The sequence below is a fragment of the Temnothorax curvispinosus genome, unplaced genomic scaffold (genome assembly GCF_003070985.1).
Source record: "Temnothorax curvispinosus isolate PA1 unplaced genomic scaffold, ASM307098v1 QBEX01017949.1, whole genome shotgun sequence".
In the NCBI taxonomy this organism is placed as follows: domain Eukaryota; kingdom Metazoa; phylum Arthropoda; class Insecta; order Hymenoptera; family Formicidae; genus Temnothorax; species Temnothorax curvispinosus.
The window spans coordinates 546-12,854 of NW_020227729.1; the positions used below are offsets into that span (position 1 = coordinate 546).

The window sequence follows — 12,309 nt, forward strand, 5'->3', positions numbered from 1 at the left end:
GCGCGTTCCGCATCATTTGTACACGGCAAACGCGGAACAAATACGCCGCATTATAGGTATACATGAGCAAGGCGTTTGAGAGTTTCGGAGTCGAATCGGACGTAAAACATTATAACGTTCCCGGTATTTTCGACCGTTTCGTTTTTCCGCGGTTCCTGTGACAGATTTTTTCCGATCCGATCCGATTTTTCTCAGTGAGGAAATCGGCGTAGAGCCGAAGTTCGTATTTATCACGATTTCTTAATTCTCGACATTAGATATCTTGACGCAGCTTTAAGTTGATTTTATTGCATTGAAGTTAACCGAGAAATAATTTTTCGGCAGCTATTTAAATTCTTGCGGATTAATTCGAGGTGAAATCTTGCAATATTCTCGAAAGAAGATCTATTAATTTTGAATCTTCGATAAGATTATACAATTCGCGATATAAGATATACGCTTGATACATATATGTATGTATGTACAACGCTTGAATTTTGCGCGGATAGGATCATTTGAATCTACAGTACGTATACGGTGAAAGAGAGCCGCGCGTATTATAGAAGGCAAAAATGATTAAAACGCGGTAGGCGCTATTTATCGACGAACACGCAGTAACAATGTTCGATGTCGCCGATAATGCGTTGTTACGGGGTTACGAGGTTTACGCCAAAATACGATAACAATAAAATCACCCGTGGTTACCGTATCGAACTCGATTACACTCTACATCGGACATTGTGCTACCGCCCAATAGAGCCCCGGCACAAATACTGATTTCGTGGTGCATGTTAATTGATCTTCTTGTATGGAGTAAAAAAAAAGAACACACAAACTAAAAAATATGTTTTTAATCGGAAACGTGGTAGAGCTTAAACGATCAGAGTTCTGTTAAAATATTTCATACTTACATGCCAACATTATCGTCGAAGAGTAAGAGCGATTCACATTAATGTCTGAGAAAAAGAAAGCCCAAAAATCACGTTTTTTTTTTCAGAAGCAACTAGTAAAGGTGTAGAATCATGAATATATGCATTTTCAAATTAAATAAATGATACGAGTGATAAATTCGTTCAAGTTTTGAAGCTCTTATACGTATAAGCAATTCTTATTTCAAAATAAGCTTTTTAACGCAATTTTATGCGAAACTACAAGTGTCTTATTCAGTTATCACGTTCTTTGACTGATTGAATCTACCTTCCTCATTACAACAGCGTAGATGCGTGAAAACTGATAATGAACCTATTTCCGTCCGCTTCTCAGACACTCAGGTGTAAGAAGCAATAAGAAGCGTTCCCGAGGGAGCTCAGAGGAAGCTCCTCCGCGCGGGCGAGCTATCGCGAGTTTTCGCGCGAGCCGCGCGCGGCACGCGCCGTCGTATTTCGCGCGACGATTTTAATTTCGGCGAATTTCAAAGGCATTTTTGCGAAGGATGGGAAGCGTCAGTTAAAGAGCGGCAGGGGGTAGGGGGGTACCGCGAGGGGGGAAGAGGAGGAGGAGAAGGAGGGTGGTGGGATGAGGCGGGAGGAGGAGAAAGAGGAGGGAATCGTCGATTGGCTTACATGCCACCTGTAGCACCGCGGGAATGCGGTCGACTCGCGCTCGTTGTGATATCGCTTAGAGGTCGGGAAGGGATTCATCAATAAAGTTTACTATTTTTCCGATATCGTTTTTCCAATTCTATAAATCGTCGTGTGCTCGGCCCCACGGCTCGTACACGGCAACCGTGCGCGCGCGCGCGCGCGCTCACATATACATATACACACGTGCGTGCGTACGTGCAACGTATCCGCGTACCTACTCGCGCGCCTCGTTCGCGCGCTGCCATACACACGGCCGCGGCCGTGGAGCCCAGTTATGAATGGCCTACGTCGGTTGACGTTAATCTGCCACTTCATCTCTCTCATCCAACCTCCGCGCGCGCTCTCTGTACCGCGCCAATCTCACTCCATCCCGCCATACCCCCGGTCCTCCTCCTCCTCCTCCTCCTCCTCTACCTCCTCGTTCTCCTCATCCGCCACCCTCACACGCGCCCGCCTCGAGCACCCCACACCGGCGCGCCCTTCCGCGTTGCACTCCATCCCCCAACCAATTGTTTCGTCGGGGGAGCAAAAAAAAAGAAGCACGAGAGAGAGAGGGAGAAGGGAAACGACGGGACGGAATGAAAAAAAGGAGAGAGAGAGAGAGAGAGGAACTCTGTCCCGACGAAAAAATGCTTCGGCCCGTCCGTCCGTCCGTCGCGTTACATACGCGTGGTCACCAAATTAAATCGCTCGTTGTTTCGGTCGCACATCCGTCCGTTCGTCCGTCGGCGTGCGAGAAAAAAAAAGGTGCGGGCGGGCGAGCGGGGAGGGGATGGCATTCATGGGGTATCTTGAAACGCGTGCGGACCGTTTTGCAGAAAACGCCACAGGTTTTCCGCGATCTACTCGTTGCCGACGAGTTTCGCGGTCGCGTTTTCAGTGGCGGATTTAAACTTACCTTAGATGAGTGTAATACGGATTAGTCGCTCTTTCTCTCCTCTATCTGCGAAATAAACAAATGATGAAAAGATATTTTTCTACTATGTCAGGTCCATTTTACAGTTACATTTAGTTCGTGTGCGAAATCAGTCTTGGATTTTGCGTGAGAAGTAAAACACTATGAAGATTCTTCAGACAGCTCATTATAATAAAAAAGAGACGTTCATGATTTAAAGATAAAATTGTTTAAAATGACAAATTTATTTGCAAATCATATGTGATAATGTCGATTTCGTTTACAGAATCTATACCTTGCCTAGAGCACAATATTATCTTTCTTAGAGAGCCATATGCTCTCTAGGAAAGGTAATATTTGCCATGCAGAATATTATAGCGTATCTATCATATTACTTATAATTTTAATTTTCCACCATTGCAATTCTCTCTATATATAACTGTAAAATTATTTAACATTTAAAGTTCCAAAGTTCTGACGAATTAAGATTTCTGTAACACAATACCGATAATGAAATCTTATCCTTTTCGTACCGTACATTTCCAACCGGCTCTAATAATTCTTCGCGAAACTTAATTTGTGGCTCGCTTACTAAAATTAATGTCGAACATCCTAAAGTCATCCGCGCGACAAACTCTCGTCTGAGGGAAAATCACTGGGGTCCGTCGTTAAAATTAAGATCGAAGCTTTCGTGATATTCTGTTTGGTGCATTCGTTGGGCGATTAAAAATTTAAGGGCGATGTCGCTGCAAGCTGCCGAATAAGAGCGCTTTCGCACGGCCCGGTTTTAGCATCGGGCTGCGGTGGTGGTCCAGTAGTCGCTCTCCCGACGATGCCGAAGGATACCGATCGCTGTCCTGTAAGATTTATTTGACGACACGAGGGTGGAAAACGAGGGCGAGGGAGGAAACGTGGGAGATTTCAAAGGGAGCGCGATCATTCATTCGGTGTAAGGTTGAACAAGGGGAGAATTCGATCGAGAGGGAAAGAAACATTTTATTTTTAACTCTTGTATTTTATTCCCTTGTGACAGACGAATAGTTATATACTATTTTGTACATATGGAAAGTATCAAGATAACAGAACAAATTCTCCGGATCATATACATTTCACGAGCCGCATAGCGCGATAAAAAAAAGCGTTTTTTTTTTTTCATTCCATATACAATTTATATATTATCTATTTAACACTGCGCGGACACTGTGTGCTTTCGGAGCACTCACCCGGACACCCTGGGACTTTTAAGTCCAAAGGGTTTTTGAAAGCGTTTCTGTGTTACAAAAAATCTATAAAAATTCATGTATCATCCTTAAGGTTTCAAAAAGTGATTTCTATACTTACGTAGGCCGGAACTATTGCATTTTTTCCATTCCCGTAGGAACATAAATAAAAAATCGACTGTGCCTTAAAAGGTCCACTGTGTCCGCGCAGTATTAAATTTATGTATGTAATTTATGTAAAAATCTTAGCATAACGACGCGTAAGTTCTGAATCATCAAATATTCATTAAGGAGTAAATTATTGATCTCAGGATGAAAATTATGAAAGAATTTAGAAGTTTAAAAATGTAAAAATACATATTATTATCTTTCTATGTATATAAAACACTTTTTCGTTTTAATCTTACGAGCATTCTCGGATTTAGTTACGGAGAAATATATATATACAAATTCCGATGTTTCATGATCGCGAGGCCATAAAAAAGGGCGCTGCCTTCGGACTGACAGCTTTAAAAATTAATCTTGAGTAAAAAGTAAGTATAGAGCATACATATACAGCGACACGCGCACGTGCGTACACGATCGCGAGACGTATCACAATCGCGCGGAAGGTCGGCGCATATAGGCTAATTAAATTACATATAGTAATTACAATCCCGGAGTCTCTTACGACTGGCGCCGCGTTCGCTCTCTTTAAAAATACGATATTCTCTACGATATATGTACAGCACCCGCGATTACAGACAGTGGCGGAAATCAGCAGGTGCATTAAATAACACGCTTCTTACGGCGCGGCGGTATAAGACGTACGTTGTAAGAATAACAATCGGCAGCGTTAAAGCGCACTCGCGCGCACGACGTAATCACTTCAATTTCGCGTAACTTACCATCATCCGTCCGCGTGGCTGCATCGTGGTATATAAACACTACTTGTATTTATGGTCCATAACTTCGACAGACGAACACTTCGTGTTCCTTGCGTGCACATACGTTTGTTCAATACCACTGCGGAAGGTATTGGAGCACGAGGCTCGTCGAAAAAAGGATGCGTTCTTATCTAATAACTTTTCACCGATTAAAAAGGCCGATGTGAAAATTTATTCCGTACGCGATTAAAAAAAGAGACGTTTCATTAGCGACGTATTAACGTCTACCTCTAAGGTCTGAAGATGATAAAACGAGACAATAAAATTATACTACGTAACTGTAAATAATACTACTGTTTATAATACATGCTTGCTCCTTTCCGAGCATCCGTATAAAGGCACTCATATTGTAATAATGTATAAATCTCACTGTTACTCCTCCATCCCTCGTTCGCGCGTAAATAAATTAAAAAAAAAGAAGAATATTTTCGCAAACACACATTAAAAGTATGTACATACACTTGAAAGCTGCGCATGGAATGTGAATACAAAAATTCTTATGTACCTACGAAAATATTAAATATTACGCGAATACCTAAATTATAATTTCCGCCCAACGAGACTTATTTTCCAATTATTCTCTCGGCTCCAATTATTCTCTGACTCAATCTTCCTGACTTTATTCAATTTTCATTTCGCTTGAAAATCGTGCGTTACGTGACATAAAAATTAAAGCAACTGAATTTTCACCACGTTACAAAATTGTACATATACGTGTGATAAAAAATTACGCGCGACTTTGCCCTCGTTTTGGGCTCCGTCCGCGTTCAAAGTGCATCAGAAGGTTAAAGCTACAGTGTTCTTAAATAATGTAATCAACCGCGGGAGCGGAAGTGTAAATTACTGATAAGAACGAGCGGAGCATTTGAGACGCCGAGAGAGAGAGAGAGAGAGAGAGAGAGAGAAGTCGGCATGAGAGGGGGGGCGAGATTAAATATCTCGGGTGGACGATTACTAAGTTATCTCCCCCGTTGGATTATCATCCCGTGCGATTAATTGGCTCGATACTTGTAAGCCCCGCGAGTTTCTTACATTATATATCGGATCGGTGCAAGTCGGTGATAGGCAGTTCCGCGCGGATCGCCTGGCGAGCGTTCTTCCGACCCTATAGCGCGTCACACTTCGCACCTGCATCGATGTGCGAAGAACCTCTTGCGATCGATGCATCCGTGACTCTGATATGTGCATTTCTTGTTTTTTTTCCCCTCTTTTTTTCCAGTGGAATGTAAAACGTTCGTACTCACTATTTCGTACTGAGCAATTTGTACGTTAATACGAAAATAAATCTCGTGCGTTCCGGCATTCGATCGCGGCTTCGAGGAAAACCACTACTAAGAGCTCGCATGTTACACATTCCTCCCTCCCCACCTGATCGAATCAATCGTCTCGGAAAGGACGTTACTCCGAAATCCTTATTTCTTGGGAAACGCGAGGGCCATTTGCCAGCATCGATACAATCGTACGGAGCCATTCTGTCGCTGTCTCATTCCGTTATCGCTCATTTATCAATGGCCGCGATGCAGCCGGGTTTGTTGCATAAATGCGCGCCTACTTACACCGCGGTGAAATATTGTAATTCGTTACTTCCTGATACTCGCTTGTCCTCATCTCTCTCCCATTCTTTAAATCAGCTGTTTCTCTATATACCTAATACCTATCATTTTTCATTTACAGTTCTGATGTATTTACTTTATTTATTATCATTTCGTGTTATTTCTTACTTTATATATCTACATTTATCTTTATTATATTCTATTATTATTTGTTTTCGTTACCCCTCTATCTATCTATGTATAATTCTTCTGTACAGACTGTATTTAGAAATACGTGTGCGTATCTACGCCAGTATATGTGTATGCATACTTTGTATATATGTACATCATTTAAGCTAAGAGAGTGTTAAAGGTTAAAAAGCATTGAGCCAAAACAAGTTAATACTTATTTTTATATTGACGTCACTAGTTTAAAAAAATTTTTTTATTATTATACTATTATTAGAGTATCTTTTCCTAGTATTTCTGCTTTGTCTTTTAAGTCTTACCTTCATATGCACAAAGGTATAAAACTTCAAGTTCAGATGTTCATATTTGGAATTTTAGTATCATAGAGATTTAAGAGCGGTATCATTGCCCTCGCTCGTTAGTATGCAACTTTAATTTCTATTATGCTTCTGCTCCTTTACGTACGACACGTTACGACTACTGTACTCGGTAAAATTGATATTATTATTATTATTACTTAAAAAAAAATCAGGTACAGCGAAAATATACCTATATTTTTGGAACGGACGAGTGATTCGATCTTTTCCGAGACGAATGACGCGATTCCATATATTCCCCGCCCCTTGAAATCGCTCTCTTATCGTCTAGGTGAATGTGTCGCGCTCATTCCCTCCAGGTCGTGATGTCCTTCATCTCCCGGCCCTCCGAGACGTCGACGACGGCGGGATTGAGCAGCTTCTTGGCGCTCTGCTTGCGCCGCACGTCGTAGCCGCCGATCTGGCCGTTCTCCAGGGGCTCGTTAAGGGCGTGCGTCGCCGCGACGGCGGCGGCGGTGCGCTCGAGGCAGAAGTGCCCGCACGGCACCGTCACGACGAACAGGCCGAACAGAAGCCCGAGGACGTCGCCGGCGAGAACGTCCCACCAGTGGTGCCGGTTGTCGCCCACTCGGGTCATCGAGCACGTAACGGCCCACATGCCCATCAGGCACTGCAGCCACGGCTTCAGAAACAACGTCCGGTTCGGCAGACGGTTCTGCAGGTACCACTGTACGCGGATGCGACAAAAAAGCGAAGACGTTTTTACAAGACGAAAAAAAAAAAAAAACGGAACTCTCGTATTAATATTATTCATCTGCACGACTGGTTCTATTCTCGTATCATTATATAATAATATATTTTTATTCGGCGGTGAGAAAAGAAAAGCGAGAAGAAACCGATCCGTAATATATCTTCTATCCGAGTGCTTTGTTTTTTTATTCTCTTCCTTCTTTCTTATTTTAGAAGCGGAGTTACGTTCGTTTTCGAGAAATTTCGCGGCTCTCTCGTATTCGTCCATCCGTCGCGCGCATCCGTTCCATGAAAATCGATATGCCGCCGGTGGATTTTTTTGCGGATTCTTTTCCGTCGTTTAGATACTGACTATCGATACCGGACGGAAGTACTCGATGCCGACACCGCAGTTCTCTGTATTGCCAACCGGCAGCCGAGCTTTATACGGATAAATTAATTGGACGTTATGCTTTCCCGATTTTTTTAACGGTATAAAAGAATGATTTTCGTTAAGTTTTTACGTTGTAAAAGAAAATTTTCTTAAATTCTTACCACCAAGAAGATGCTCGTGTAGACGGAAAGAGCTGAGTGACCAGAGGGGAAGGATTTGCTGGAGTCATTGACGAACCAGTTGGAGAACTCGGTATTCGTGCACGTGTAAGAACTAACGTATCTATAAACAAAATTCGGAAATGTCATTGTTTTCGTTGTCTCGGATTAGGCACGGATTAGGATAATATTTAAAGTAAACGTTTTTAGAAAATTCGGAGTAATATTTCAGACAAAATTCTGATACAGCTTCCATCTCGATTTTACTAATAATTTATGGACAAATGGATACTTTATTTTACTGCGAGGATATTTTTTAATGGCATATAAACAAATCGGATAATCCGGCAAGTACGTTGAACTTGTTATAGAACTCTATGTAACCGACCGCATGTAGCAGCGAGCAAGTTTACCTTCCTCGCGATTGATAAATATATCGACTTCTCTATGATTGATTATACAATGTATTATGTACTCTATTTTATATTTAAAAAAAATCCATCTAGTAAAAAAGATAAAAAGCTGTCGATTTATTTTGCGATAGAGCGTGAATAATAAGTCCGCACCTCGTGTTTTATTTCTCGGCAATCTCGGCATTGCTGAGGACTTATGCAATTATCGCGTCTTACTTATACGTAGGTGCCTGGCATGCGTATTTTTCCGTATTTCTTTGCCGGAGCCCGTGTCGCGGGTACAATGCCCACGAACACCACCATTCGCGTCCACCAGGCTACCTACACGCCGACGACATAAAGGACGACCCGATTCGGCCTAGATGGCAAGCCAGCCGGGACAAAGAAAGAAGCGGGTAGAAGAGGGTCGGTGTGCTTACTCATCGGTGCAGTTGTCCGCCTCGCGCGGTTTGCACGTGTCGAGAAAGTGCGGCCGCGGCTCGCCGATCAGGAGTTTCATGATCTCGCAGACGAGCGTGAGCGTCGTAATCCCCGCGCCGTAGTGGCCGTACCAACGCCAGATCTGTCTACCCCGGGTGCCGTAACACGATGCGCTCTCGTAACTGTCGGCGGGATAACAGACGTATTCCACGATCCATATCTGAAATCGACCAAAAAGAATCCTAATATTACTCTCGAGCTGACTCGTTTTAACCGAGCTGAATCGAGAAAAAAAGATGCAGATCTCCTTTTCTCTGTCAGAGTAAATTGTTGTTTTTTTTTTTGCATACCGCCACTCGTTTCGGAGTGGAGATTATTGAAATATATAGGAGATACATCTATCTTCTTTTAGTTTTCTTATTAATAAATAATTCAATGGTCTTATACTGGATTCTTGCATGGAACTTTTCAGTTCCAAGACAAGAAATAAATTCAAAATTTATGAGCGTTTACAGAGCGCAACATTTTAGAAAAGAATAAGAATTATATTATACGACATACAGTCGTCGATTTTATCGAGACTAATTTACATTTCCAACATGACTTACATGACTTACATATGATAAAGAAAATGTAAATGTATCGTAATATCTGGTTGAAGTAGCATTGCATAAAACGTATTCAGCTTCAAGTATAATAGATGACTTATACAGAGCTTCAATAATAGTTTTTTCAGTTTAGCATAGAGAGCAAAAATACGAGAAACAAGATTACTTACCACTACTAAAGGCAGGCCTATACTGAAGCCTATCAATAGGGCCATGGAGATTGTGTCGCCTGTGAATTTGAACGAGATCTTCGGGTCATTGCAGAAGAAGCCTATTTGCTGGTATGGCACCACGTTGAATTCCAGAATCGCCAGGAGTACGGTCACTAAAATGCAATAAACAATCACGAATCAGAATAGACAGGTAACAATTTATTCCGTTTAGGAGAGATTACAAATTACAACTCTCTGAGATACAATATTTGGAAAATAACTTACAACCTAATCGCAAGTCAGAATATTGACCTTATACACGAAAGAATGGTTTTGCAAAAAGTATCTAAAAATCTAGCTAGATACAGATTTGAAAATAATTTTGTTGGACCATCAAAATAATTATGTAGGACGCTCGAGCATTGATGATGATGCAGCAAAATGTTTTGACATTCTAGCAACCATAGTTTAAACGTCCTACATAATTATTTTGACAGTCCAAAAATATTATTTCAGGTCTGTATCCAGCTAAATTTTCAGATATTCAACAAAATCGTTTTTCCGTTAGAGATGACGCTTCGGCGCCTGCAATACTTAAATCAGCACTCTGTGCATGTGAAGAAAATTATTAATATATTCTGAATAATTTAATGATGATATCTGCTTTTGTTATACTTTGGGTACTTATTGTTATTCTATGAAAGATACCAATTCAAATCGTTTGATTGAAAGAGTATTTAAATTGGCAGAATCTTTCAGTCATTTTTTAAAAGTTTACAAAATTCCCTCAGTCCATCTTATTTTATTATTAATTACAAAAAATAGTGATCTAGTGAAAGTGACTTAATTAGGGGGAGGGTGGAGTTTTTAATGTTCCAACAATAACTGTGTTATAAGTCCGACAAAGAATTGACGCGCAGTTTAATAAGTTATAAAATATGTGTACCTATATATGTTATGCTCGAAACATGGGCACTCCTAGGATTGATTAATCAATTCTGCTAAACGACCAAGCGTCTTGGTCAAAGTCTTCATAGTCATTTGCTGATATGTGTGTATAGACAGTACAATACCGCGGCGGAGTCCATCCTCTGTATAAAAAAAAAAACTAATCCAACTCCAAGCCTATTCCTAAAAATTGCTTTAACCAAGACGCTTGGTCGTTCCGTAAGGTTGACTAGTCAATCCTAAGAATGCCGCGTTTCGGACTTGACCGTAACATATAGATACACACACAGAAAAAAAAAAGTTGCTTCAATTAAACGTCGACGTCACGGGCTGCCACAAGCATATGTAGTTAATTCAATTGGATATTATTGGACCAAATATTTAAATTATTAAAACAATTATCTGATGTTTTTTGTTCATTAATATTGATGTTGCATCAATAAATTTTATCTCAATAACACTGATATTGTTGATACAAAAAATGATGCTGTTGCTACATCATTTTTTTTCCGTGCATAGAAATAATATTAGGTTACTAAGATCCAAGCTGGGATCGTAAATGGCATTTTATTCTAATTTGATTGTATATCGTAACTGTCTTATGTCTATACATTTAATTCTTTCATTGTTATGCTTGTTAAAATAATAGATATTTCGCCCAAAAAACTCGGCGTTGCTAAATAAATATGCATGCAAATGTTTCATGCGCATGTGTGAAGTTTAAATGAAAAACGAATTTGATTTAAAATGTGAATACATATATGTGCAAAGTAGATTTAAGATAATCTACCAGTATATATATGTATATATATAGAGAGACGGCTTCTCCTTTCTCCACATGAAACATTCGCATGGATATTTTGTTGGCAAATTTTTTGGACAAAATATTCTGTTATTTTGATAAGCATAATAATGAAAGAATTAAATGTCCTAATAAACACAATTTTTTATGCTCAATGCCAATTCTTTTGCATTAAATATTTTATTATTCTTTCTTAAACTTGGTGCCAATCATACTTTTTGTAGATAGAATATACAACAGCTTCTTTCAAAAAATTTAAAATGAATAAAATATAGGTACAATAGCTTTTTCCTTAAGATTTGAAATATACAATAGTTTTTTTCTAAAGATTTTTATGTATGATAGAATATAGCGCAGAGATTAAAACAACACGGTTTCACACACATAATGATATTTCGGCGCGGACACTTGACACTCCTATTTATCATTTTTAAAAAAGTATGCGTGTTATGCCGCCCCTGCTTTCCTTGTACATGTCATATGACTAATACAAAGTCTAATATGTGAATCAAAAGCTCACGTATTTACAGGAATCATCATCGCATACGTGACCGAATATGTCGCGTAATCGAGAGATTGCGACTTCCTTATTGATTTTTAGCGCCAATCGAGAAAGATAATAACGGAGGAAATATTTGCCAAGCTTTTCCTACTATATTTCTCGCATTTTAATACCCTTCAAGTTTAATGCTTCCGACAGATGAAACGTTTCAGCGTATGTTGGTAAAGACGTTGTTTGACGACCTCTCTGATAAGAATCATCGGTCCTTCTGATAAATCAATCTGTGTCTAGAGATGAGTAATCACTATATGAATGAGTCGTCTAAATTCCGACGAGTTGCATAAGGATAAATAAGATTTCCGGAGCCGCAGGTTGGAGCTCGCGCAAATGAGCCGGAACGCCTCGCGGAACGCGAAGCCGATATGCCGCCGATGCTTTCCGCAGACCGGCGAAAACATTGGCCCATATTCTCAGTTAGCATTTCATAGATAAAAGCACGCTTTTATCGATAAAAGTGAACTGAGAAGACGGACCATTCTCTG

The 12,309-nt window shown here is 40.4% G+C and overlaps 1 protein-coding gene across 4 annotated transcripts in view; it reads right to left on the reverse strand.

The window, feature by feature from the left end:
* Positions 1 to 3,451: 3,451 nt before the first annotated feature.
* The window catches only part of LOC112467975 (phospholipid phosphatase 1-like), a 31,705-nt gene continuing 22,847 nt past the window's right edge, over positions 3,452 to 12,309 (reverse strand). For 3 of the 4 annotated variants that reach the window (XM_025036943.1, XM_025036946.1, XM_025036945.1), the window contains 4 exons: positions 9,534 to 9,688; positions 8,755 to 8,975; positions 7,926 to 8,046; positions 3,452 to 7,368 (listed from right to left, as the gene is read on the reverse strand). In XM_025036943.1, the coding sequence (XP_024892711.1) occupies positions 6,988 to 7,368; positions 7,926 to 8,046; positions 8,755 to 8,975; positions 9,534 to 9,688 (878 nt within the window). In that variant the 3' untranslated portion in view covers positions 3,452 to 6,987. The remainder of the gene's footprint in view (positions 7,369 to 7,925; positions 8,047 to 8,754; positions 8,976 to 9,533; positions 9,689 to 12,309) is intronic. The other variant, XM_025036944.1, reaches the window with a different exon arrangement.